The sequence below is a fragment of the Pan paniscus genome, chromosome 8 (assembly GCF_029289425.2).
Source record: "Pan paniscus chromosome 8, NHGRI_mPanPan1-v2.0_pri, whole genome shotgun sequence".
Taxonomy (NCBI): domain Eukaryota; kingdom Metazoa; phylum Chordata; class Mammalia; order Primates; family Hominidae; genus Pan; species Pan paniscus.
The window spans coordinates 31,379,683-31,407,109 of NC_073257.2; the positions used below are offsets into that span (position 1 = coordinate 31,379,683).

The 27,427-nt window shown below is 39.6% G+C and overlaps 2 protein-coding genes across 15 annotated transcripts in view; one reads left to right on the top strand and one right to left on the bottom strand.

Moving 5' to 3' along the window:
• CACNB2 (calcium voltage-gated channel auxiliary subunit beta 2) overlaps positions 1 to 6,162 on the top strand; it is a 400,505-nt gene extending 394,343 nt beyond the window's left edge. For 8 of the 9 annotated variants that reach the window (XM_034930061.4, XM_034930064.4, XM_034930062.3 and 5 more), the window contains 3 exons: positions 1,184 to 1,279; positions 3,252 to 3,437; positions 4,307 to 6,162. In XM_034930061.4, coding sequence (XP_034785952.1) covers positions 1,184 to 1,279; positions 3,252 to 3,437; positions 4,307 to 4,801 — 777 coding nt within the window. In that variant the 3' untranslated portion in view covers positions 4,802 to 6,162. The remainder of the gene's footprint in view (positions 1 to 1,183; positions 1,280 to 3,251; positions 3,438 to 4,306) is intronic. The other variant, XM_034930063.3, reaches the window with a different exon arrangement.
• The window catches only part of NSUN6 (NOP2/Sun RNA methyltransferase 6), a 146,460-nt gene that overhangs the window by 22,362 nt on the left and 96,671 nt on the right, over positions 1 to 27,427 (bottom strand). For 3 of the 6 annotated variants that reach the window (XM_055092455.2, XM_055092454.2, XM_024930300.4), the window contains 3 exons: positions 16,857 to 17,005; positions 13,123 to 13,248; positions 10,583 to 11,173 (listed from right to left, as the gene is read on the bottom strand). In XM_055092455.2, the coding sequence (XP_054948430.1) occupies positions 10,961 to 11,173; positions 13,123 to 13,248; positions 16,857 to 17,005 (488 nt within the window). In that variant the 3' untranslated portion in view covers positions 10,583 to 10,960. Of the gene's footprint in view, positions 1 to 7,112; positions 7,229 to 10,486; positions 11,174 to 13,122; positions 13,259 to 16,856; positions 17,006 to 27,427 lie in introns of those variants that run through there. The other 3 variants (XR_010113228.1, XR_010113229.1, XR_010113230.1) reach the window with 3 other exon arrangements.

The window sequence follows — 27,427 nt, forward strand, 5'->3', positions numbered from 1 at the left end:
TTCCCAATGAAGTTTTATCTGAGGAGATCAATGGTAATATTAATGAATATGATGTTTTAATACTGTATAATGAAATATGTCAACATTTGGAAGATCTGAAGTCAGTGAACCATTATTGTTTGTATGATCAATGAATAACATTAATTTCAAGACAGACCAATGGAATGTCATGGAGTAAGAAAATTGCACTGCAGGTTCAGGTTCCACATAACAAATAGTCTTTAAGGAACTACCATTTGTTGAGTTTTAGTGTAGTATCAAAGAAGACTATACTAAATTGTTTCTCCTTTTCTCAATTACAAATCTGTAGGAGGTTGGATTTTCTTCACATATTTCAACCAAAACATGACATTGCAGCAGGTTGACTGTAGAAGCAAACAGGAGACTGCAATTGTCTTCTATGAAGCCAGCCAGCCATTAGAGAGATGTGTAAAAATGTAGCTATTTTTATTTAAAAAATTCGGCTGGGCACAGTGGCTCATACCTGTAATCCCAGCACTCTGCTAGGCTGAGGTGGGAGGATCATGAGGCCAGGAGATCGAGACCATCCTGGCTAACACAGTGAAACCCCGTCTCTACTAAAAACACAAAAAAATTAGCCGGGCGTGGTGGCGGGTGCCTGTAGTCCTAGCTACTTGGGAGGCCCTAGCTACTTGGGAGGCCGAGGCAGGAGAATGGTGTGAACCTGGGAGGCGGAGCTTGCAGTGGGCCGAGATTGCACCACTGCACTCCAGCCTGGGCAACACAGCAAGACTCCATCTCAAAAAAAAAAAAAAAATATATATATATATATATATATATATATATATATATATATATATATTTTAACATGTATCAGATTTATTGTGAGTTTTTTAATGTTTTAATAGTTTTCCATTTTAGCTTCTTTAAAGAGGTTGTGAGATAAAATGTTTGAGAGCTGCTAGCATAGAAAAAAGAATGTGAGTGCTTAAAGCTTGCAACTGTGATTTATATTAACATGTTAATTTTGCAGAGCTTAAAGCTTGCAACTGTGATTTATGTTAACATGTTAATTTTGCAGATAATCTTATAGCTCCATCTATTATAAGCCCCTTGTGCTGTATACAAAAAGGCCCCAGAGAAAGGAGTCAATAATGTACCTTGTACTTTACTTTACCTGGATGTAGTTATTACTCTGTTAAAAACTCATTATCTTTTACAGGTTTTACAAAGGTTAATAAAATCTCGAGGGAAATCTCAAGCTAAACACCTCAACGTCCAGATGGTAGCAGCTGATAAACTGGCTCAGTGTCCTCCAGTAAGTTATCTCTATATACAGCATAATCCAGTTACAGAGATCAGACCTGTTTTTTTTTTTTGAGACAAGGTCTTGCTCTGTTGCCCATGTTCGGAGTGCAAGTGGTATGGTCTTAGCTCACTGCAGCCCTGAACTCCCGGGCTCAAGTGATCCTATTGCTTCAGTCTTCCAAGCAGCTGAGACTATAGGTGCATGCCACCATGATCGGCTAACTTTTTTTTTCCCCCTGTAGAGACAGAGTCTTGCTATGTTGCCCAGGCTGGTCTAGAACTCCTGGCCTGAAGTGATCCTCCTGCCTTGGCCTTCCGAAGTGCTAGGATTACAAGCATGAGCCGCCATGCCTGGCCAGAACTGGCATTATATTTTGAAAAAAACAGTCAAACACCTGTCAGGGAAGAGAATCCTCATCACTTAAAGTGGTATTCATTCCAAAGTAAACTGTCCTCCCTCCTTCCATGATCATGTCTTTTGAGTACAAGTAATCCAAACGATGATCATAGCTTACCAAAAGCTTCAGTACATCCTGCAGTAACTAACTTCACTTTGTTAATATCTAACACAAGATCCTGGTTCCGAAAATTTGGCTTGTATGATGAGTCTATTTGGAGTTGGTATATTATTCATTTGTGATCATAGGGAGCAAGTTGTCTGCTCTTAACTTAATAACTGTCTGAGACATTTATTTTCACATGGTCTCAAATCAATTTCTAAGTAATAAGTTACCTAGATTCTCACTTGTCGTCTATGCTTTACATGCAATGCCTTGAGGTATTAGAGCTTTCCTAGGTTTAGTTTTGGAGGCAGGGTCTTGCTTTGTTGCCCAGGCAGGAGTGCAGTGGTGGTGTCTCAGCTCACTATTGCAACCTCTGCCTCCCGGGCTCAAGTAATCCTCCCACCTCGGCCCTCCAAGTAGCTAGGACTACAGGCAAACGTCACCATGCCCTGCTAATTTTTGTATTCTTAGTAGAGACGGGGCTTTGCCATGTTGGCCAGGCTGGTCTCAAACTCCCGACCTCAAGTGATCCATTCACCTTGGCCTCCCAAAGTGCTAGGATTACAGGCATGAGCCACTGCACCAGGCTTTTTTTTCTTTTTTAAGCATAGCCATTTCAGGGTCTATAAATATTTGATTGCTTAATGTATGTTAAAATTTATAATAAACACTAAAAAATCTTTTGAAAAGTGGCATTATTTTCTTCTCTACTGAACTACTGTGAAGTTTGGACAATGTCAAAATTTCACATCCTAATCTTACCTTATTAATTTCTAAATTCAGATTTCATAATCTTGGGCCGGGCATGGTGGCTCATACCTGTAATCCCAGCACTTTCGGAGGCCGAGGCGGGTGAATCACTTGAGGCCAGGAGTTCAACACCAGCCTGGCCAACATGGCAAAACCCCATCTCTACTAAAAATACAAAAATTAGCAGGGCTTGGTGGTAGGCACCTGTAACCCCAGCTACTTGAGAAGCTGAGGCAGGAAAATCACTTGAACCTGGGAGGCCAAGGTTGCACTGAACCAAGATCAGGCCACTGCACTCCAGCCTGGGTAACAGAGTAAGACTCTGTCTCAAAAAAAGAAAAAGAAAAAAGATATCACAATCTTGATGTCAAGAACAGGCTTCTTCCTATTCTGTTCAAATATATATACATCTCTTTTCTACCATAGTATCTATGCCTTTTTCATTGCTGATAGACAACTTTTCTGGGTTGCCATGTCCTTAACAACTGTTACCTTTCTGGCCATTATTAGTTAAGCATTCATTAGTTAAGCATTCAGTGCCCTCAACAATGATTTGAGGTAGTCAGACACTTCCTAACTAAATAAAAAGGGAGACAGTAGCAGCACTTATAGAAGCAGGAGCAAGTACAAAGGGGTGCAGCTCATAAGCCCCTTCCTCCTCTTATGGAGGTGGGAAGGGGGTGAAAACTGGGCTGGCATCAATGTGGTCTGGAATGTCTGCCTCTGCAGGAGCTGTTCGATGTGATCTTGGATGAGAACCAGCTTGAGGATGCCTGTGAGCACCTTGCCGACTATCTGGAGGCCTACTGGAAGGCCACCCATCCTCCCAGCAGCAGCCTCCCCAACCCTCTCCTTAGCCGTACATTAGCCACTTCAAGTCTGCCTCTTAGCCCCACCCTAGCCTCTAATTCACAGGTAAGGGGAGTTTTTATATATATCTATATATACAATCTTCATAGAAAAAAGGTTGCCTATGGTGACACCTCTAGGATCCAAGCCCAGTAGCCTGCTTGGGGCTTGTTCTAGTATATTAACTCAAAGCAAGTCCAGCATGAGCTGTGTATGTACCTGTAAGAAAAGCACCATCAACAGAATATATTGGGAACATACACAGACTGCAGAAAGAAACTTTCTAAACTGTAGCATAGACTGTGGAAGTGGATCACCAAGATTCAAATCCTGGCTGCACCTCTTACCACTTGTGGGGTGGATAACCTGGGGCAAATTTCTTAACTGTTCTTACCTCAGGAATAATAATGGCAACCTGTCCAAGAGGCTGCTGGAATTAATAATCTCAAGAGATGATCTTATAGGGCTGTTGTATTAATGAGTTATTATATACAAAGGGTCTATAGAACAGTGCCTGTCCCATATTGTATCACTGTATCAAGTAAGCATTTGCTATTTTTAATATTCTCACATACAGTCAAGCAGAGGTAGTTAAGTTTACACCACTGTATAGCAAAATCTCAGGGACCTGCATCTGTATTTGAGCCACAGGAGAATAAATAAAAGAACATTTTCCCTGCTGCTGCTTTTTTTTTTTTTTTTTTAAGGAAAAAGTTACCATGGGCACTGTTCTAGGCACTTACAAAAGTCCAATTTAATATAGTATAAAGCCTTATAAAATGCCACTGGATGTTACCAAAGGGATGAAGCTAGGTTAGACTTCATTTCAGCTTTTCAGATGCTTAAAAAGGACTCTGCTTGAATGCACTTGCTCTGGGACATGTTCTTTACACACTGACCTTAGTTAACGCCTGGTGTGCTCCTTTCGCTGCCAGGGTTCTCAAGGTGATCAGAGGACTGATCGCTCCGCTCCTATCCGTTCTGCTTCCCAAGCTGAAGAAGAACCTAGTGTGGAACCAGTCAAGAAATCCCAGCACCGCTCTTCCTCCTCAGCCCCACACCACAACCATCGCAGTGGGACAAGTCGCGGCCTCTCCAGGCAAGAGACATTTGACTCGGAAACCCAGGAGAGTCGAGACTCTGCCTACGTAGAGCCAAAGGAAGATTATTCCCATGACCACGTGGACCACTATGCCTCACACCGTGACCACAACCACAGAGACGAGACCCACGGGAGCAGTGACCACAGACACAGGGAGTCCCGGCACCGTTCCCGGGACGTGGATCGAGAGCAGGACCACAACGAGTGCAACAAGCAGCGCAGCCGTCATAAATCCAAGGATCGCTACTGTGAAAAGGATGGAGAAGTGATATCAAAAAAACGGAATGAGGCTGGGGAGTGGAACAGGGATGTTTACATCCGCCAATGACTTTTGCCCTTTTGTGTTTGTTTTTTTTTTTTTTTTTGAAGTCTTGTATAACAGCATCCCCAAAACAAAGTCTTTGGGGTCTACACTGCAATCATATGTGATCTGTCTTGTAATATTTTGTATTGCTGTTGCTTGAATAGCAATAGCATGGATAGAGTATTAAGATACTTTTTCTTTTGTAAGTGCTACATAAATTGGCCTGGTATGGCTGCAGTCCTCCGGTTGCATACTGGACTCTTCAAAAACTGTTTTGGGTAGCTGCCACTTGAACAAAATCTGTTGCCACCCAGGTGATGTTAGCGTTTTAAGAAATGTAGTTGATGTATCCAACAAGCCAGAATCAGCACAGATAAAAAAGTGGAATTTCTTGTTTCTCCAGATTTTTAATACGCAGGCACCTGATTTGCATATTCATTCATGGACCACTGTTTCTTGCTTGTACCTCTGGCTGACTAAATTTGGGGACAGATTCAGTCTTGCCTTACACAAAGGGGATCATAAAGTTAGAATCTATTTTCTATGTACTAGTACTGTGTACTGTATAGACAGTTTGTAAATGTTATTTCTGCAAACACCTTATTATATATAATATATATATATATATATCAGTTTGATCACACTATTTTAGAGTCTTAATGCCAAGTCAGCAGATTTGCTTTATGAATTACAGGGACTAGAAATGCCCACATTCAGGAAATTTGTAATAACATTGTCTAGACACCTATCCTCATTCTAGTAGAAAGTGTGTACATACTGTAAATATGTGTGATTGCTTGACTTGAAAAGGTTTGAATTCTGAATGTTATACCATCCTTGTAAGTTTGTAATTTCCACCATAAATTATGGTAAATATAAAACTCCAGAGGTTGTTCTACTCCATACAGTTCACACTGATTGTGACACATTCTTAGTAGCTAGTGTCTGTTCTAGTCACTGCACTGGAGTCTACGAGCCGGAACTCGCTATATGCACGTGTGTGTGTCCGTATGTAAGAAAGTGTGCACCGAGTGACTGAATGGTTGAGATGAATTGGAATGCTGAAGACTAATGAAGAAACTAGAGACTGATATCGAGCATTCTGCCCACCTGGCTCTGTATTTAATTGTGCTGTATGTTGCTTTAATAACCCATTGAGCAGTCAGGGAATGTGAGTAAGCTTGCTGCCAAAGGTAACTAGGAAAGCATTCATCTGCTGCCTCCTTGTTTTTGCTCCTAGAGAGTGAAAATACAGGCAATTTTACTGTGAGTGTTTCACTGGAAATGTACAATCTTTGTGTGTTAGAGTATTTGTTTTAGTAAGAAATGTTTACACAGCTTGTGGAATTATTTCGTGGGAAAATAAATTTTTATAACTTCTCCCACTTCATTTTCTAACCTTGCCTATTGTTCCTGTTGCTTACCTCCCAGTTACCTACCATTCCTCCCCACCACCGACTCCAGCAGGTTCACTGTCTGTCAGAACCCAGAAGTGCTTCTTATAACCAAAGTTTCTGTTCTTCAGAAGAAATCAGGGCAAAATGGGGTGACTTGAAGTGAATAAAATGTTAAGAATATTATCCTACATAAGACATGTACACAGAAGGGGAACCTTGAAGACATTATCTCCATGCCTCAATTACACTGCTGTAAGAAGCTTACGATGTCATCATGTTTAAGGCTAAGACCTTTTCCGTGTCTCAAGTGTATATTTTGTCCAGTTATAACTGGATGGTAAGACAGTATTAAGAGTGCAAGTACCTGGCACTTGAAGTTTGTCCCAGGAAAATGCCTGTGTATAATTACCTAACTTCAGATCTGCACATTAACTTACTTAACAAAATAAATCAGCCGGGCGCAGTGGCTCATGCCTGTAATCCCAGCAATTTGGGAGGCTGAGGAGGGTGGATCACCTGAGGTCAGGAGTTCAAGACCAGCCTGGCCAACGTGGTGAAACCCCATCTCTACTAAAAAGATAAAAAATTAGCCAGGTGTGGTGGTGCACACCTGCAATCCCAGCTACTTGGGAGGCTGAAGCAGGAGAATTGCTTGAACCCAGGAGGTGTAGGCTGCAGTAAGCCAAGATCACACCACTGTACTCCAGCCTGGGTGACAGAGTGAGACTCCATCTCCAAAAAAGAAAAAAAAAACAAAAAACAAACTATCCAGCAAAATCATAAAATCTACTTTGTTTTGCTTCCTTGATTATTCCAAGTTCTTACCAAATATTCTTAGCCTTTTATAAGTAAAACGGTTTTACATTTAACTCCTTATTTCCCTTACCCCCAAGAAAACGCAATATTAAAAATGATTAAGCTGGGGTGGTAGAGTATACCTGTAGACCCAGCTACTTGGGAGGCTGAGATAGGAGGATCCCTTGAGCCCAGGACGTGGAGGCTGCAGTGAGCCGTGACGGTACCAATGCACTCCAGCCTGGTAACAACCTGGTGTCTAAAAAAAGAAAATAAAAATTAGTTACATATATAATGTTTTGTCAGCTTATATATGAAAAAAATTCCCTCAGTTTGTTAATTAGCCCTACACTGTTTACATGAATTTATTTACTGAGTATAAAATCAGTAGTCATAATAAACTTGACAATTCTTACATTGGTAGGAAACCATATTCTAATTAAAATTGATTTTATAAAATATTTCTGATAAAACTTTTGTCATGGTAAGAGATTCACAATTATTAGTTCAATCCTTTATTATTTCATCCCAATTAATGATTTTAGAATATTTAAATTCTTGAAACATAGCTAGTATTTATCTTACTTGCTGCTATCATCGATCCCTTTCAAAAAGTAGTGGTGAGAGTTTCCATCTTTTTTATTTTGTATCTAGATTCTTAGCTTGCACTTTACTGTAGAACATATTAGTGCAAATCAGAATATTCCTCAAAGAACTAGCTTGAAGGATTTGACATAAGACCTGCTATATGTGAAAAACTGTATAGTGGACATATGTGTAAACTGTGTAGTAAATCTGTAAATGAGGAAATAATCTCAAGGGCAATGGGATATTTACTGACCCGTGGAATGTAAAGTTACAGTCTTTTCACACAACAAAGGCTTAACCTTAACCTACTCAGTTGTAGAGCCATTTTTGTAGTCAACCTAGAAAATGCTGGAAATGTATTTAACAGTTTTTTTTTTTTTTGGTCATATCCATTTCAGTCTTTCCTATGCTCTTTCTCTACTGCTCATTTAAGTTACTGTTACAAAAAGGTGCTGCTTAATGTAGGATGTCTTAGTCATGTTGTACTTTGGGACAATGCCACATTTTTAACATGGTCTGCTATGCATTCCTGTTAAACATTCACTGTCAGCTACACTGAACTGTCTAACAAATCTGGTTTAAAGTAATTCATATAAAACAAATAAAGAGCTGGCTTCTGCACTGTTTATTAGTAGTAGTATTAATTGCCATGTTAGAAATAATTCATGTAGTTGAGACTATATTAAATATTCAACACTTCCCAGCTGCAGGGCATCTTTCTTGAGGCAATGCTAAATACTTTATGTTCCTTTAGTAATCTTCCTATTATGTCAGATTAAAAAAAAAGATACCTCCACGTAGATAAAATATTTTATTCAACGTGAGCTCTAGTAGAATAATCTTGGTCAGTTACGAGTTCTGGATCAAGTGTTTAATTTCTGCTGCGCTGTACTTTTAACTATTTGTACTTTGCTTCATTATTTAAAACATGACACAGGGTTTTAAAGTAAATGTACTCACTTGAACTTAAGTACTTCTGTTTCATAGAAATGTTAATATTAAATGTTAAAATATATATTAATTTTCCCTCACATTTCCCTGATTTTTTCATCTTATTGCATTTTTTTCTTATACTGCTATGTCCCATAAGTTTATGTGATTTTCCAATTTGCTTAAGTTTTTGAAAGGAAGAAACCCACTGAAAATTAGCTCTGTTCAAGGAAAAATTCTGAATAGTATTCTTTGTCCTGTTTCCAATACGTAAATACTTTTCTTCTATTTACTGGCATTGGTTGTATTTTGATATTTGTTGGTATTAATCAAACATTTACACCAGTAAAAGTTTGTTGCTAGGCTGATTCTCTGCCATTTTCATCCCAGCTTAGCAAATAAGGATGTGCAGCAAGCATTACAGAAAATGATTTTTGTAGAGTTTCTTAAAAGACATTTAAAGTTTAAAGAGGTATGCTGAGCCCTAAAAAGATAAGTCCCACAGGAAAAGTGTTTCTCTTTAGTCAAATGACAGCTACTGGATATAAGGCAGAATGAGGGATGTAAGAGAGACACATGTTTGCTTGAAATAATTTTTCTCTCAAACAATAATCATCTATTGACTGTCTGCTCTGAAGCTGTGACAGAGAAACGGCAGGACAGGGTCTCTGCCTGGAGGATGTTTCCCAGGTGTGGGGCTGGGGCTTAAGGTGCATGGCTAGAAAATTTGAATGAGAGTGTCGTAAGTGCCAGGAGAACATTAGATGTGGGTGCCAGGGGCACAGAGAAGGGGAGCAGTGCCTATCCAACCTCAGGGAAAGGTATTCAAGAAAGCCTTCTCTAAAGAAGAGGCCATCTAAAGGTCTTACCTGATCCAAGAGACCTTGCAATCCTTATGGATACAATAAATAGTTATGAGAAATTCCTAAAGAAAACCTGTGGAGGGCGGGGGGTGCGGAAATCAAACTATTAACCAATTGTCCATTTCTTAAGCCCAAGGCCTAATAACTTTTGGGTGATTTGAATGAAAGTTAACAAAACAGTATGATGGATTTAACACCATGAGACAGCCTTAAAACTATGGCTGGGAATTAAGTATTCTGATTGATCTAAAAAGCCAATAGGAAGGCAAAATCCTAAGGCTGCAATGTTTTTTTTAAAAGCTGGCTGGGTGCAATGGCTAACATATGTAATCCCAGTGCTTTAGAAGGCCAAGACAGCAGGACTGCTTCAGGCCAGGAGTTCAAGACCAGCTTGGGTAACACAGCAAGATCCCATCTCTTTAACAAAAAAAAAAAAAAAAAAAATTAGCCAAGCATGGTAGCACACAACTGTGTTGTCCTAGCTACATGGGAGACTGAGGCAGGAAGATTGCTTTAGCCCAGGAGTTTGAGGTTGCAGTGAGCTATGAAATCATGCCACTGCACTCCAGCCTGGGTGGCAGAGCAAGACCTTGTCTTTAAAAAGTAAAATTAAATTGAAAAGCAGTCACTTATTTTGGCCACTACAGTGGGATGCTTGATTTTTGCAATTCGAAGGATGATCTGCTTTTTGTCTGAATTCAGACTTGATTGTGGTCTTTTTTTGTCTGGATCTATGATAGGTACGGCTGCCTTGTCTGATGTTGGGGATAGGTGAAACTGTTTACGTTCAACAGGAGAACACCAAGGCCCAGCTATAAGGGTCAGGTCAGGCCACTTCCCAGCTGCCAGAGCTGGTTTTTTCTTTCTCACCAAGCATTTTCTAATAACTGATATGTTTCAAATACATGATAAGTTATCCAAATTGTAGAATAATCTCATTTTCTAAATCTACAAAGTAAATACTCATTTTACTTTTTCGTTTAAAATTATGAAAAACATTAAACATAGACTATCATTTAGACTACGATAGTCTTTAGACTATCACTTCACACTATCATTCAGAGGAGGTCGAGACTTCATTTGAAAGGGGGTTGACTTACTAAAAAAGCAGACAGAGAGTCAGGTAAAATACTTACCTCCATTATTGGCACATAGTCAATGTTTTACTTTCCATGCCCTGAATCCTTAAGAAACTAGGAACCTAGGAACAAAAACAACTTTTCATAACCACATCAAATATTGCTAATTTATTCCTTTTGTTAGATTCACTAATTTTTAACATTAAAAATGACTTGTACACTTTACAAATTAAAACATTAGATCACAAATGAAAATATGCTCCAGACATCTATAGGCATCTGCTTTTCTTTATACTCTACTAAATACATTAAAAAAAAATCTTTTAAAAACAGAAAATATAATCTCATACCAACCCCTACTTCCTCTATGTCTCTGGATCCCTGGTAAAACAGCTGGCAGCCTTTTCTGTTTCCTTAGCAACCACGTCATCATTCAGTTGGCCTGACAACACTTTGGTTTTTAAAAAAAAAAAAAAAAAACCACAGACAGCAAATGTTTGGAATTTTCATTTCTGAGCATCCATCCCTCTCCTATGTGCTTTTGCATTTTACAAATTTTGCAATAAAAAAACCTATAGAGTCCTTATTAGCCAGACGCAACATGTCTTCTCTTCTGGCCTCTCTAAGAGAGTCCATATCAGTGTCCGGTAATGGCACAGCCGATGGATCAAATCGTTGCAGCTGTTTCAACTGTTCACATGAGAGCCCAGCTCCCCTCATTCCTTCTCCTCCAATCTGCGGTTCCTGTTTGGAGAAAGTGGATCAATATGGATGAACATCCTGTAATTAGCAAGTATGCCTGCTACAATTTAAGTTAAAAGACAAATTGGGCTGTAACGACTACATCTTCCAAAAATAGAAAAATGAGTAAATGCCTTTCATTTTGGTGGAACATACGTGCTGCTTTCCAGACAGTAAAGTGGGAAAGCAATACCATGCGTCACCTGATGAACAAATACCTATTATTACATGCTTATCAAGCACTGTGACATTACCAAAGGCCTGAGCTTCCTAGTTGGAAAAGAGTGGACTCAAATTGCAGCTCTACCACATTTTAGCTGTGTGACTTTCGGTAATGTTAACTAACCACATTTCCTCATCTATTAAACAAGGCTTAAGTAACGAAGGTGGTATCACACCTGGCATATAGCAGGGACTCAGTAAATGGAACATTATTATCAATAAAGCAGCAAAGGCCAGGCACAGTGGCTCACACCTATAATCCCAGCACTTAGGGAGGCCGAGGCAGGCTGATCACCTGAGGTCAGGAGTTCAAGACCAGCCTGGCCAACAAGGTGACACCCTGTCTCTACCAAAAATACAAAAATTAGCCAGGTGTGGTGGTGCATGCCTGTAATCCCAGTTACTTGGGAGGCTGAGGCATGAGAATTGCCCGGGAGGCAGAGGTTGCAGAGAGCCAAGATTGTGCCTGGGCAATCCAGCCTGAGCGACAGAGTGACACTCCATCTCAAAAAATAAAAAATGAAGGAAAAGAAAAGAGAAGGAAGGGAGTGGGGATGCGGAGGGGAAGAAGAAAAAGAAAAAAGAAAAAAGAAAGCAAGAGAAAAAATTCAGCTTTATTTAACATTTTCCAAAACTGAAAGGTGGTCTTTAGGCATCTAAGGTACCTCTCTCTGACCCATACCAGTTGGGTGAGAAAAGTTTCTAGAAAAACAAACATAAGAAAGGAGACATAATTTAAGGCTGTATCAATTAGTTTAGAGGAATCATAAGGCCTTGAGTGATACTTGCAAACTACTGAAGAAGATCTATAATCCTAAGTCACCATCACAGACAATCATCTGCACGTTAATGAAGATAGGTTTTCAGATATATACTTAAGAAAACAGATCGTTTATTATCTCATGGAGGTCAGGGGAAAACTTCCCATCCCTTTTAGGTATATATTTTGAGTGTGTGTATATTTCCAAATGAATTCCGAAGTCTTCCTTTCATCTACAATGTAATTATCTTAATTTACGAGACTAGAAACCATCTCTGAATTGTCTTTATTTATGTATTCCCATTACCTAATTTCTGTATAGAAAGGTACTAAAGTTAGATGCTCAATGTATCTGAATGTATGCGAGCATTATTACAGATTTAAACTTAATCTCAAATATCCTGGACTAAAAATTGAATCAAAAATACATTTCTAATAAAGACCATAACATAAAGAGTTGTGTTAGGTAAAAGAAAGTATAGCAAAGCTTTTTAAATATTATACATTTTATATAATAAGCAATAATCCAGAAATACTTTTTTCCCTTTCAGCTGGTCTTCTGATATCCCACAGTTATTAAAGCTCATTTGAGCTTTGATGTGACATGAGAGAAAATGCTCAACATTTTCCATGTCAGAAAAATACAGGACTGGGAAGGAAGAAAAAAATCTTTTTAGAAAAAAGGTGCCGAGTAACATGAACAGCTACAAGGGGAATAAACACATAACAAAAACACTCCCAAGCTCTGTGCCATTTTAACACAATGGCAGGAACAAAGATGAGAAAAAACTTTGTCAGGACATGCAAATTATGGGCAGTCTAAAGTGGATTTAATTAGATAAGCATTCTTGTTTATTACAGTGTTCACTTTGGAAGTTTTACTTATTTCTTCGTTAACACCCTGATTACCACAGTGCTTCAGTTTCTGTGATTTATCTTATTACACAGAGAAAAATGAAATTACTCCTACCTGGGGCTGAAGCTGAAGGCAAGGAAATTTTGTCAGGGCCCAGGCAACTTGTTCTTCATTTTCGGCCAGTGTTATAGTGCACGTGCTATAAACCAGCACACCCTCTGGCTTCAGCAGCTGAACCGCCTAAAGAAAACTGTGATCAGACCACACACAGCACAAGACCAGATAAACATCTGAATGAATTTCATAGCAAAAGGTATAATGTCTTTCAAATGTTTGGGATAAATAAAACGATGTTCTACGTGACAAGGATTCCTTCTGTAATTAGAGTATGCAAGAGCAACACTTGCAGCCTAGACTAGGTGCATTTCATTATCTTGGAACTGTCATACTCCAGATGGACCAAGACTTCCCCAAATATAATCATTCACCGTCATGCCTTTGGATACCATTTTTTATGCTGAAAACTCACAAATTTACATTTTTAGGCCACATCAACTTGTTAAATTCCCTACTTAAATGTTCAGTTGGCTTCTTAACATTTCTTTTTTATTCTTATTTTTTTAAATAGAGATGAGGTCTCACTGTTGCCCAGTCTTGTCTTACACTCCTGGGCTCAAGCAATCCTCCCACCTTGGCCTCCCAAAGTGCTGGGATTGCAGGCGTGAGCCATGGGTCTGGCCCTTCTCAACATTTCTATAATACTATCAAACTTGACATGTTCCAAAATGAACTCCTACTTTCCCTCTGAAATCTACTGCAGAAGTTTTCCTATCTTTCCAGAATCTCAGGTCCCAAACCTCAGATTTTCCTTTATGCCTCTTTTTCTGACTCCCCCAAACATCAGCAAGTCCTATTGGCTCTACCTTCACATTCTAGCCAGAATTTGGCCACTTCTCACCACTTCCACTATCATTGTGGTCCAAGCCTCTTTATCTTTTGCCTGGATTATTCCAACCACCTCCTACTTCATCAACCTGCTTTATTCCCTGCCCTCCTGCAATCTAGTCTCAGTACAGCAGCCAAAGCAGTCCTTTTAAGCTTGTCTCTTCTCAGCCCCAAGCCCCTCACATGTCCTCCATGATCACTTACAGTCAAAGTCCTTACATGATCACTTAGAGTCAAAGACAAAGTCCTTACAGAGGTCTTTGAGGTCAGACATAAACAAGTCTCTTGTTGCCTCTCTGACCTCCTCCTGTACACCTCTTACTCTGGCCCATTTGACTTTGGCAACACTGGCCTCCTGCTGTTTCTGGAACACACAAGACACACTGGCACCTCAGAATCTTTGCAGCAGTTGGGAAAGCTCTCTTAATTCTCTGCACTGCTTACTCCTTATCTTTGCATGTATGTCACGTTCCCGGGCACTCTGTAGATTTGCAACTATTCCAATCCAACACTCCTATCCCCAGTTCCTTTAGCTTGCTCCATAGGGCCATTGCATTATTGCCTTCTAATATACTAAAAAACTCATTTATTTATTTCCTTTCCTAGTTAGAATGGAAACCTCGTGAATAAGGGCATGGAGTGTTTGTCTACTTTCTCAATGCTGTACCGTCAACATCTAGAATAGCGTCTTACATACAGGAGGTGATCTATGAGTATGTGTTGAATAAATTAATCAGGAGATAAGGTATTGTGCTAAAATGGACTTGTCTGAAATACCTAAAGTTCAGCTTTTCAAGCTCCTAATTTTTAAAAATTTAAAGGAAATCTTTAAAAATAGAGTAAACACACTTGTGCTTTTTAAATGAGTATGCTGATCAAAATTTAAACTTTGTTACTATGTGCCAGTTACTGTGTGAAACACTGTATATGCATTTTTCTCAATAAATCCTTATAACAACCACAAAGTAAGATGACTATCACCAATGAGGTATTCCTAATAGGTAGAGCTGTTATCCCTGCTACTCAGATATAGAAAACAATGTACCTAAAGTCACTTAGGTGGAAGAGCCATGGCTCAAGTCAACAAGGCTCAAGTCCACATTCTCGATTTCTCTCCATGCCAAATGGCACACCTGCTATATTCTAGTTCTCTCTGATATACTGTCAGCTTTTCCTTCTCATTGAGATCATTCATCTACTCCTAGTAGCCTTTTAAAATACCATTTTTGCTGTGACCTAATAAGAAAAGAAATCCAAGTCCTTTACAGAAGTATCCTAATTTTATTCTCAAGTCAAAGTGGGTTTCAGCTGTAAGTAAAGTTTCCTTTTTGCTGCTTGCTGTTTTAATTCTGAGGATGAGTTCTTTGAAGACTTCATAGAAAAAGACGAAGTTAAATAATACACAACCAGTGCTACCTTTGTGTATGAAAGGAAACACCAGGACGGTTGAATCAGAATGTACTCAAAGACAGCTTTAGAGACTAAATCATTATAGAACATCCATTGTTGCTCTAGCCTTGTATTTTGGAGGGCTGGGAGGAAATAATGAATTCATCTATGATCAAACACTGCCTATACACGCTGAAATCCACTGAGTCATTTTTGAAAGACTAGGAGAAATCCTCAAATGTTCTATCTGGGCTTCTGAAAGTGCTGGAGACAAGTTAAATTTGTAGAGTTTTTATGGTTCTCCTATATCCTACGCTGGCCACTGTCTCTTCCTGTTTTTATCAATGACTTTTGCTTCCTATTGGGCCTTCTTCTAAAGACGACCCCCAAAAAATCTCTCTCTTTTTTTTTTTTTTTTTTGAGACAATCTTGCTCTGTTGCCCAGGCTGGAGTGCAGTGGCATGACTTCAGCTCACTGCAACCTTCGCCTCCCGGGTTCAAGCAATTCTCCTGCCTCAACCTCCCGAGTAGCTGGGACTACAGGCGCCCACAACCACACCCAGCTAATTTTTTGTATTTTTAGTAGAGACGGGGTTTTGCCATGTTGGCCAGGCTGGTCTTGAACTCCTGACCTCAGGTGATCAGCCCGCCTCAGCCTCTCAAAGTGCTGAGATTATGGGCGCGAGCCACCATACTAGCCAATAACTGGTTTTTTTTTAAAAAAGAGTAATTTATTTTATATCTAATTCTTTACATCAATTAGTAACTATAAGTTAACAACTCAGTGACTCTTTTTCAGATAGAGAATATTTGAAATTTATTAAATATCTCAGTGATGAAATTCTACTATTGCCTGTATATCTTAAAGGTGAGTCAACTTAAATGAAAACTTCCTATATTTAAAACTAGGTCCTCTCAGTTGTTTGTGTGTGTGTGTGTGTGTGTGTGTGTGTGTGTGTGTGTGTGTGTGTGTGTGTGTGTGTGATAAAATATAAATAGCATAAGATTTATCATTTTAGCCATTTTAAGTCAATAATAACATTCAGTACAGTCACATTGCTGGGCAATGATCACCACCATTCATCTCCAGAACTTTTTCATTATCCCAAACTGCAAGTCTATACCCATTAAACAATAGCTCCTCAATCTCCCAGCCCCACAATGCCTGGTAGTATCTATTCTTCTTCCTGTCTCTATGAATTTCCCAGCTACCTCATATAAGCAAAATCTTAAAGCATTTTTCCTTTTGTGTCTGGTTCATATTACTGAGCATAATGTTTTCCAGGTTCACCCATGTTGTGCCTGTATCAGAATCTCATTCCCTTTGAAGGCTGAATAATGTTCCACGTATGGATATAGCACATTCTGTTATCCATGTATCTGTCAACAGACTCTTGGGTTGTTCCCACCTTTTGGCTATTGTAATGAACGCTGCTATGGAGATTGCTGTCAGTAGTTTAAACATCAAAGTAGCAAAAGTTAACTTTCTTTCACAAAAACAGACCACCACATACTGCAGTGAAGAGTTTTCGCTGTAATGGCTGATATGATGCCACTTCCTTCAAAGACCAAGTAGAGGCCATGTTTGGTCTCTGTCCCATTCCACTACAGGGTGCATCCAGAAGAATTCGGTCAAAGGATTCTGGTAGAAATGGAGGTTCTCCTATAAAGAGAATTATAAACATGTTTACTATCTTCCATATAGGTTTAAACTAGAAAACTCCTGAGATGAGCAGGAATTTAAAATCATAATCTAGAATAAAAAATGAAACAATTTCTCCCTTCAATCAAGTAGCTGGTTAAACTAATTTTGACTTATACCTAATATAGATTTGATATGGTAGAAAGGTTAAAAATGTACTTATAGTTGAAAGTTATTCTGTTGATATAGTACAAACCAAGGCCTAATCACAAAAGACCTTCTACCCCAAACTTCAGAAGCCACAACTCATCAAAGCTAGGACTTGGAATTAATTCTAGTTGTTCTGGAAATGGATACTTCTCTTGGTAATTCCTATTGAAGACAGCCCCCAAGAAAATGCCTGTTTGACTGTTGTGAAACACACTGATTCTGTGTTCCTGAGTCTCCTTGTTTCTGTGGCCATCAGAATGGCTATGGTCTAGAATAGGGAGAATGAGCCAGTACCACCCCTAGATTCAATCTTCCACGAAGTTTTCCTTTGCATTCACTTGAATAATTTTCTCTAACTTCTAATCTATTTAATATTATTGGAGGAAGGTGTGAAACCAAGTGGTCTGTTTACATATTTGGGCTGTCTACCTGCTACCAAGATTTCCATTCCATTCCGCATTCCATTTCATTCCGCATTCCATTCCATTCCCCATTCCATTCCATTCCATTCCCCATTCCATTCCATTCTGCGTTCCATTCCATTCTCCATTCCACTCCATTCAATTCTCTATTCCATTCTATTCTCCATTCCATTCCATTCTCCATTCCATTTGATTCTCCATTCCATTCTTCTCCATTCAAATTCCCTAATCAATTCCATGCTCCATTACATTCCATTCTACACTACACGGCATTCCACATATCATTCCATTCTCAATTCACCATTCCATTCTCCCTTCCATTCCATTCTCCATTCCATTCCACTACACTCGACTCTCCATTCCATTCTCCACTCAATTCTCCATTCCATTCCATTCCATTCTATTCCACTCCATTCTCCAATCTATTCTCCATTTCATTCCATTCCCTTCTCCATTCCATTTCCCAATCCATTCTCCATTCCATTAAATTCCATCTTCAGTTCGATTCCATTCTCCATTCCATTCCATTCGATTCTCCATTCCATTCCATTCTCCATTCCATTCCATTCTCCCTTCCCTTCCATTCCATTCTCCATTCCATTCCATTGCATTCTCCATTCCATTCCATTGCATTCTCCATTCCATTCCATGCTCCATTCGATTCCATTCCATTCTCCATTCCATTCCATTCTCCATACCATTCCATTCTCTATTCCGTTCCGTTCTCCATTCCATGGAATGGAATGGGGAATGGTATGGAATGAAATGCAGAATGGAAGAGAATGGAATGCAGAATGGAAGGGAATGGGAAGGAGAATGGAATGGAATGCAGAATGGAGAATGGAATGGAATGGAGAACGGAATGGAATGCGAAATGGAATGGAATGGAGAATGAACTGGAATGGAGAATGGAATGGAATGGAGAATGGAATGGAGTGGAGAAAGGAATGGAGTGGAGAATGGAATGAAAGGGAGGATGGAATGGAATGAAATGGAGTGTGGAATGGAGATTGTTATGAATGGAATAGGGAATGGAATGGCATGGACTGGAACGGAATGGAAGGAAGAATGGAATGGAATGGAGAATGGAATGGAATGTAGTGGAAAATGAAAAGGAATGCAGAATGGAATGGAAAATGTAACAAATGGAGAATGGAACGGAGAATGGAATAGAATGCTGAATGGAATGGAGAATGGATTGGAATGGAATGGAACAGAGAATGGAGAATGGAATGGAATGCAATGGAGAATGGAGTAGAATAGAATAGAATGGAGAATGGAATGGAATAGAATGGAGATTGAACTGGAATGGAGAGTGGAATGAGATGGAGAATGGAATGGAATGGAATGGAGAATGGTATGGAATGGAATGGAATGGAGAATGGAAGGGAATGGAATGGAATCGACAATGCAGAATGGAATGGAGAATGTAATTGATTACAGAATGGAATGGCATAGAGAATGAACTCAAATGGAGAATGGAATGGAATGGAGAATAGAATGCAATGGAATGGAGACTGGAATGGAATGGACAGGAATGGAGAAGGGAATAGAATTGAATGGAGAATGGACTGGATAAATGAATGTGGAATGGAATGGAATGAAGAATGGAATGGAATGGAATGGGGAATGGAATGGAATGCAGAATGATATGGAATGGACTGGAGACTGGAAGGGAATGGAAAGGAGAATGGAATGGAATGTAGAAAGAAGAATGGAATAGAATGGAGAATAGAAAGCAATGGAGAGTGGAATGCAATGTGGAATGGAATGGAATGGAGAGTGAACTGGAATGGAGAATGGAATGGAATGGAGTGGAGAATGGAATAGAGAATGGAATGGAACGGACAACAGAATGGAATGAACAATGGAATGGGGAATGGAATGGAGTGGAGAATGGAATGGAGTGGAGAATGGAATGAAAGGTAGAATAGAATGGAATGGAATGAATTGGAACGTGGAATGGAGAATGGGTATGAATGGAATAGAGAATCGAATGGAATGGAGTGGAATGGAATGGAATGGAACAGAGAATGGAATGGAATGTAGTGGGAAAAGCACTGGAGAATGGAATGGAATGGAGAATGTAACAGATGGAGAATGGAATGCAATGGAGAATGGAATGGAATGCAGAATGGAATAGAGAATGCAGTGGAATGGAGAATGTATGGGAATGGAATGGAGAATGGAATGTAATGGAGAGTGGATGGAATGTATTACAACGGAGAATGAAATGGAATGGTATGGAATGGAAAACGGCATGGAATAGAATGGAGAATGGACTGGGAAATGGGATGGAATATAATGGAGAATGGAATGGAATAGAGAATGGAAGAAACGGAATGGAATCAAGAATGGAATGGAATGCAATGAAATGAAATGGAGAATGGAATGGACAATGGAATGGAAAATGTAATGGAGAATAGAATGGAATGCAGTGGAATGGAGAATGGAATGGAACGGAGAATGGAATGGAGTGGAGAATAGAAAGGAATCGAGAATGGAATGGAGTGAAGAATGGCGTGGAAGGAAATGGAGAATGTAATGTAATGGAGAATGGAATGGAGGATGGAATGGAATGGAGGATGGAATGGAATGGAGAATGGAATGGAATATGGAATGGAATGGAGGATGGAATGGAATAGAGTGGAGAGTGTAGAGGAAAGTAACTGAATGTGAATGAAATGGAATGAAGAACGGAATGGAATGGAGAATGGAATAGAGTGGAATGGAGAATGGAATGGAATAGAGAATGGAATGGTATGGAGAATGGAATGGAATGGAGAATGGAATGGAATCAAATGGAGCATGGAATGGAATGGAGAATGCTATGGAATGCAGTGGAGAATGGAAGAGAGTGGAATGGAGAATGGGATAGAATGCAGTGGTGAATAGAATGGAATGGAGGATGGTATGGAGAATGGAATGGAGTGGAGAATGGAATGGAAGGGAGCATGGAATGAAGGCAGCATGGAATGGAATGAAATGGAGTGGAGAATGGAATGGAATAGAGAATGGAATGGAATGGAGCATGGAATGTAATGGAGAACAGAATGGAATGGAATGGAATGGATGATGGGATGGAGAATGGAATGGACAGTGGAATGGAATGGAGAATGGAATGGATAATGGGTTAGAATGGAGAATGGAATAGAATGGAGAATGGAAAAGAGCGGAATGGAATGGAGAATGGAATGGAAAGGAGGATGGAATGGAATGGAAAGTGGAATGAAATGGAATGGAGAAGAATGGAATGGAGAATGGAATGGAGAATGAACTGGAATGGAGAACAGAATGGAATGGAGAATGGAAGGGAATGGAATGGAAAATGGTATGGAATGGAGAATTAAATAGAATGGATAATAGAATGGAATATGGAATGGAATGAAATGAAGACTGGAATGGAGAATGGTGTGGAATGGAAGGGAAAATGGAGAATGGAATGGAATCGAGAATTGAATGGAATGGAATGGAGAATAGAATGCAATTGAATGGGATGGACATGAATGAAGAATGGAATGGAATGGAGAATGGAATGGAATGCAGAGTAGAATGGAATGAAGAATGAAGAATGGAATAGAATGCAATGGGAAGTGGAATGGAATGGAGAATGGAATGGAATGCGAATAGAATGGAATGAAGAATGGAATGGAAAATGGAATAGAATGGAATGCACAGTGGAATGCAATAGAGAATGGAATGGAATAGAGAATGCAATGGGGAATGCAATGGAATGGGGAGTAGTATGGAGTGCAATAGAGAATGGAAGGCAATGGAATGAAGAATGGAAGAAAACAGAAGGCAGAATGGAATGGAATGGAGAACTGAATGGAATGGAATGCAGAATGGGATGAAATGGAAAATGGAATGGAATGGAGAATGGAATAGAGAATGGAATGGAACGGAGAATGGAATGGAATGCAGTGGTGAATAGAATGAAATGGAGAATGGAATGTAATGGAATGGAGGATGGTGTGGAGAATGGAATGGAATAGACAATGGAATGCAATGGACATGGAATGGAGAACGGAATGGAGAATGGAGTGGGGAATGGAATAGAATGGGGAATTGAATTGCGAATGGAATGGAAAGGGGAAGGGAATGGAATGGAGAATGGATTGGAATGGAATAGAGAAGGATTTGGTATGGAATGAAGAATGGAATGGAAGGTAGAATGGAATGGAATGGAGATTGAACTGAAATGGAGAGTGGAATGCAATGGAGAATGCAAGGGAATGGAATGGAGGAAGGAAGGGAATGGAATGGAGAAAGGAAGGGAATGGAATGGAAAATGGAATGGAATGGAGAATGGTATGGAACGGAATGGAGAATGGGAAGAGAATGGAATGGAGAATGGAAGGGAATGGAATGGAGAATGGAATGCAGTGAAGAATGGAATAGAATAGATAGTGGAATGGAGAATGGAATGGAAAGTGGAATGGAATGGAAAATGGAAGGAATGCAGCATGGAATGCAATGAAATGGAGAATTGCGTGCAGAATGGAATGGAATGGAAAGTAGAGAATGGAATGGAATGGGGAATGGAATGCAGTGGTGAATAGAATGGAATGGAAAATGGAGTGGAGGATGGAATGCGTATGCAATGGAGAAAAGAGAACATGGAATGGAGAATGGAATTGAATGCAGAATGGAATGGAATGGAGAATGCTATGGAATGCAGTGGAGAGTGGAAGAGAATCGAATGGAGAAGCAGATGGAATGCAGTGGTGAACAGAATGGAATGGAGGATGCTATGGAGAATGAAATGGAGTGGAGAATGGAGTGGAAGGGAGCATGGAATGAAGGCAGCATGGAATGGAATGGAGAATGGAATGGAATGGAGAATGGAATGAAATGGAATGGAGAATGGAATGGAATAGAGAATGGAATGGAATGGAGCATGGAATGGAATGGAGAATAGAATGGAAGGGAGAATGGAATGGAATGGAATGGATGATGGTATGGAGAATGGAATGGACAGTGGAATGAATGGAATGGAGAATGGAATGGAAGATGGATTGGAACGGAGAATGGAATAGAGTGGAGAATGGAAAAGAGTGGAATGGAATGGAGAATGGAATGGAAAGGAGGATGGAATGGAATGGAAAGTGGAATGAAATGGAATGGAGAATGGAATGGAATGGAGAATGAACTGGAATGGAGAATAGAATGGAATGGAGAATGGAACGGAATGGAATGGACAATGGAAGGGAATGGAATGGAAAATGGTATGGAATGGAGGATTAAATAGAATGGAAAATAGAATGGAATATGGAATGGAGCGTGGAATGGAATGAAATGAAGAATGGAATGGAGAATGGTGTGGAATGGAAGGGAAAATGGAGAATGGAATGTAATCAAGAATTGAATGGAATGGAATGAAGAATAGAATGCAACTGAATGGGATGGACATGAATGGAGAATAAAATGAAATAGAATGGAGAATGGAATGGAATGGAATGCAGAATGGAATAGAGAATGGAATGGAATGTGGAATGGAATGGAATGAAGAATGGAGAATGGAACAGAATGGAATGGGAAGTGGAATGGAATGGAGAATGGAATGGAATGCGAATAGAATGGAATGAAGAATGGAATGGAGAATGGAATGGAATGGAATGCACAGTGGAATGCAATGGAGAATGGAATGGGGAATGTAATGGAATGGGGAGTAGTATGGAGTGCAATAGAGAACGGAAGGGAATGGAATGGAGAATGGAAGGAAATGGAAGGGAGAATGGAATGGAATGGAGAACGGAATGGAATGGAATGAGGAATGGGATGGAATGGAAAATGGAACGGAGTGGAGAATGGAATAGAGAATGGAATGGAATGGAGAATGGAATGGAATGCAGTGGTGAATAGAATGAAATGGAGAATGGAATGTAATGGAATGGAGGATGGTGTGGAGAATAGAATAGAATGGAGAAGGGAATGGAAAAAGGAATAGAATATGGAATGGAATGGAGAAAGGAATAGAATATGGAATGGAATGGAGAATGGAATAGAATGCAGTAGTGAATATAATGGAGTGGAGAATGGAATGTAATGAAATGGAGGTTGGTAAGGATAACAGAATGGCATGGAGAATGGAATGGAGAATGGAATGGAAGGGAGAGTGGAAAGGAATTGAAAATGGAAAAGAATGGAATGGCGGAAGGAATGGAATTGAAAGTGGAATGAAATGGAATGGAGGATGGAAAGGAATGGAATGGAGGTTGTTAAGGAGAATGGAATGGAATTGAGAATGGAATGGACAATGGAATGGAAGGGAGAATGGAATGAAACATGGAAAAGAATGGAATGGAGAATGCAATGGAATGGAAAATGGAATGAAATGCAATGGTGAATAGAATGGAGTGAAGAATGGAATGGAACTGAGAATGGAATGGAGAATGGAATGGAAGGGAGAATGGAAGGGAGAATGGAAAAGAATGGAATGGAGACTGCAATGGAATGGAAAATGGAATGAAATGGAATGAAATGCAATGGTGAATAGAATGGAGTGAAGAATGGAATGGAGGATGGTATGGAGAATGGAATGGAATGGAGAATGGAATGGAATTGGAAATGGAGGAGAATGGAATGGAACGAAGAGTGGAATGAAATGGAGAATGGAATGCAGAATGGAATGGAATGGAGAATAGAATGGAATGGAATAGAGAATGGAATGGAGAATGCAATGGAATGGGGAATGGAATGGAGAATGTAACGGATGGAGAATGGAATGGAGAATGGATTGGAATGTGGAATTGAATGGAATGGAGAATGGAATGAAATGGAATGGAGAATGGGATGCAATGGAGAATTGATTGGAATGGAATTGAATAGAGAATGGAATGGAAGGGAGAATATAATGGAAAGGAATGGGGAATGGAATGGGGAATGGAGAATGGAATAGAATGGAGAATGGATTGGAATGGAATGGAGAATCGAATGGATTGGAATGGAATGGAGAATTGAATGGAGAATGGAATGGAGAGTAGAATGGATTGGAATGGAACAGAATGGAGAGTGGAGAATAGAAACGAATTGAATGGAATGGAGAATGCAATAGAGAATGGAATGGAATGCGGAATGGAATGGAGAATGGAATGGAATTAAGAATCTTAGGGAGACGGCAATGTAATGTGAAATGTAATGTATTGGAATATGGAATGCAATGAAGAATGAAATGGAATGGACAATGGAATGGAATGGACAATGGAGTGAAGAATGGAAGGGAATGGAATGCAGAATGGAATGGAAGCGAATGGAGAAAAGAATGGAAAAGAGAATGGAATGGAATGGAGAAAGGAATGGGGAATGGAATGCAGTGGGGATTTGAATGCGGAATGGAATGCAATGGAAAGGGGAATGGAATGGAATGGAGAATGGATTGGAATGGAATGGAGAATGGATTGGAATGGAATAGAGAATGGTTTGGAATGGAATGGAGAATGGAATGGAATAGATAATGGAATGCAATGGAGAATGGAATGGAATGGAGATTGAGCTGGAATGGACAATGGAATGAAATGGAGAATGGAACGGAGAAAGGAAGGGAAGGGAATGGAATGGAATCGAGAATGCAGAATGGAATAGAATGGATAATAGAATGGAATGTGGAATGGAAGGGAATGGAGAATGAACTGGAATGGAAAATGGAATGGAATGGAGAATGGTATGGAATGGAACGGAGAATGGCAGAGAATGGAATGGATAATGTACGGCAATGGAATAGAGAATGGTATGGAATGGAGAATGGAATAGAATGGATAAGGGAATGGAGAATGGAATGGTATGAGAAATGTAATGTAATGTAATGCAGGATGGAATGGAATGGAGCATGGAATGCAATGAAATAGAGAATGAAGTGGGCAATGGAACAGAAAATGGAGAATGGAGAATAGAATGGCATGCAGTGGTGAATAGAAAGGAATGGAGAATGGAATGGAATGGGGAATGGAATGGAATGGAGAAAGGAATAGAAAATGGAATGGAATGGAGAATGGAATGGAATACGGAATGGAATGCAGTGGTGAATAGAATGGAATGGAAGATGGTATGGAGAATGGAATAGAATGGAAAATGGAATGGAGTAGAGAATGGAATATAAAGGAATGGAATGGAGAATGGAGAATGGAATGGAGAATGCAATGGAATGGAGAATGGAATGGAATGTGGAATGGAATGCAATGAGGAATGGAATGGAATGGAGAATGGAATAGAGAATGGAATGGAATAGAGAATGGAATGGAGATGGAATAGAGAATGGAATGGAATGGAGAATGGAATGGTATGGAGAATGGAGAATGATATGGAACAGAATGGAGAATGGAAGAGAATGGAATGGGGTGCAGTGGTGAACAGAATGGAATGGAGAATGGAATGGAATGGAGGATGGTATGGAGAATGGAATGGAATGAAGCATAGAATGGAATGGAGCATGGAATAAAATGGAGCATGAAATGCAGTGATGGAGAATGGTATGGAATGGAATGGAAAATGGGGTATGGAATGGAATGGAGAATAGAATGGAATGGAATGCAGAATGGAGTGGAGGATGGTATGGAAAATGGAATGGAATGGAGAATGGAATGGAATGGAAAAAGGAATAGAATATAGAATGCAATGGAGAATGGAATGGAGAATAGAATGGAATGGAATACAGTGATAAATAGGCTAGAAGGGAGAATGGAATAGAATGAAATGAAATGGAATGGAATGCAGTGGTGAACAGAATGGAATGGAATGGAGGATGGTATGGAAAATGGAATGGAATGGAGAATGGAATGGAATGGAGAATGGAATAGAATGGAGAATGGAATAGAATGGAGAAAGGAATAGAATATGGAATAGAATGGAGAACGGAATGGAGAATACAATGGAATGGAATGCAGTGGTGAATAGAATGGAATGGAGAATGTAATAGAATGAAACGTAATGCAGGCTGGAATGGAGAATGGAGTGGAATGGAGAATAGAATGGACAATGGAAAGAAATGGAGAATGGAATGAATGGAATGGAGAATGGGAAAGAGTGGAATGGAATGGAGAATGGAATGGAATGAAAAATGATATGGAATGGAGAATTGAAAGGAATGGATAATGGAATGGAATGCAGAATGGAATGGAACATGGAATGGAGTGGAGCATGAAATGGAATGAAGTGGAGAATGGACTGGAATGGAACGGAAAGTGGAGCATTGAATGGAATGGAGAATAGAATGGAATGGAAAATGGAATGGAATAGAATGGAGAATGGAAGGGACTGGAGAATGGAATGGAATGGAGAATAGAATGCAATAGAATGGAATGGAATGGAGAATGGAATGGATTGGACAGGAATGCAGAATGGAATGGAATAGAATGGAGAATGGAATACAACGGAGAATGGAATGGAATACAGAATGGAATGGACTGCAGAATGGAATGGCTGCGAAATGGAATAGCATGAAGAAGAATGGAGGATAGAATAGAAGGGAATGGAGAACGGAATGGAATGGAGAATGGAATGGAATGCGGAATGGAATGGAATGCAGAATGGAATGGATTGCAGAATGGAATGGATTGTGGAATGGAACAGAATGAAGAAGAAAGGAGAATGGAATAGAATGGAATGGAGAATGGAATAGAATGGAATGGAGAATGGAGTGGAATAGAGAATGGAATGAGGATTGTAATGGAATGGGGAATGGTATGGAATGAAATACAGAATGGAAGAGAATGGAATGGAGAATGGAAGGGAATGGGAAGGAGAATGGAATGGAATGCAGAATAGAGAACGGAATGGAATGGAGAATGGAATGGAATGCGAAATGGAATGGAAT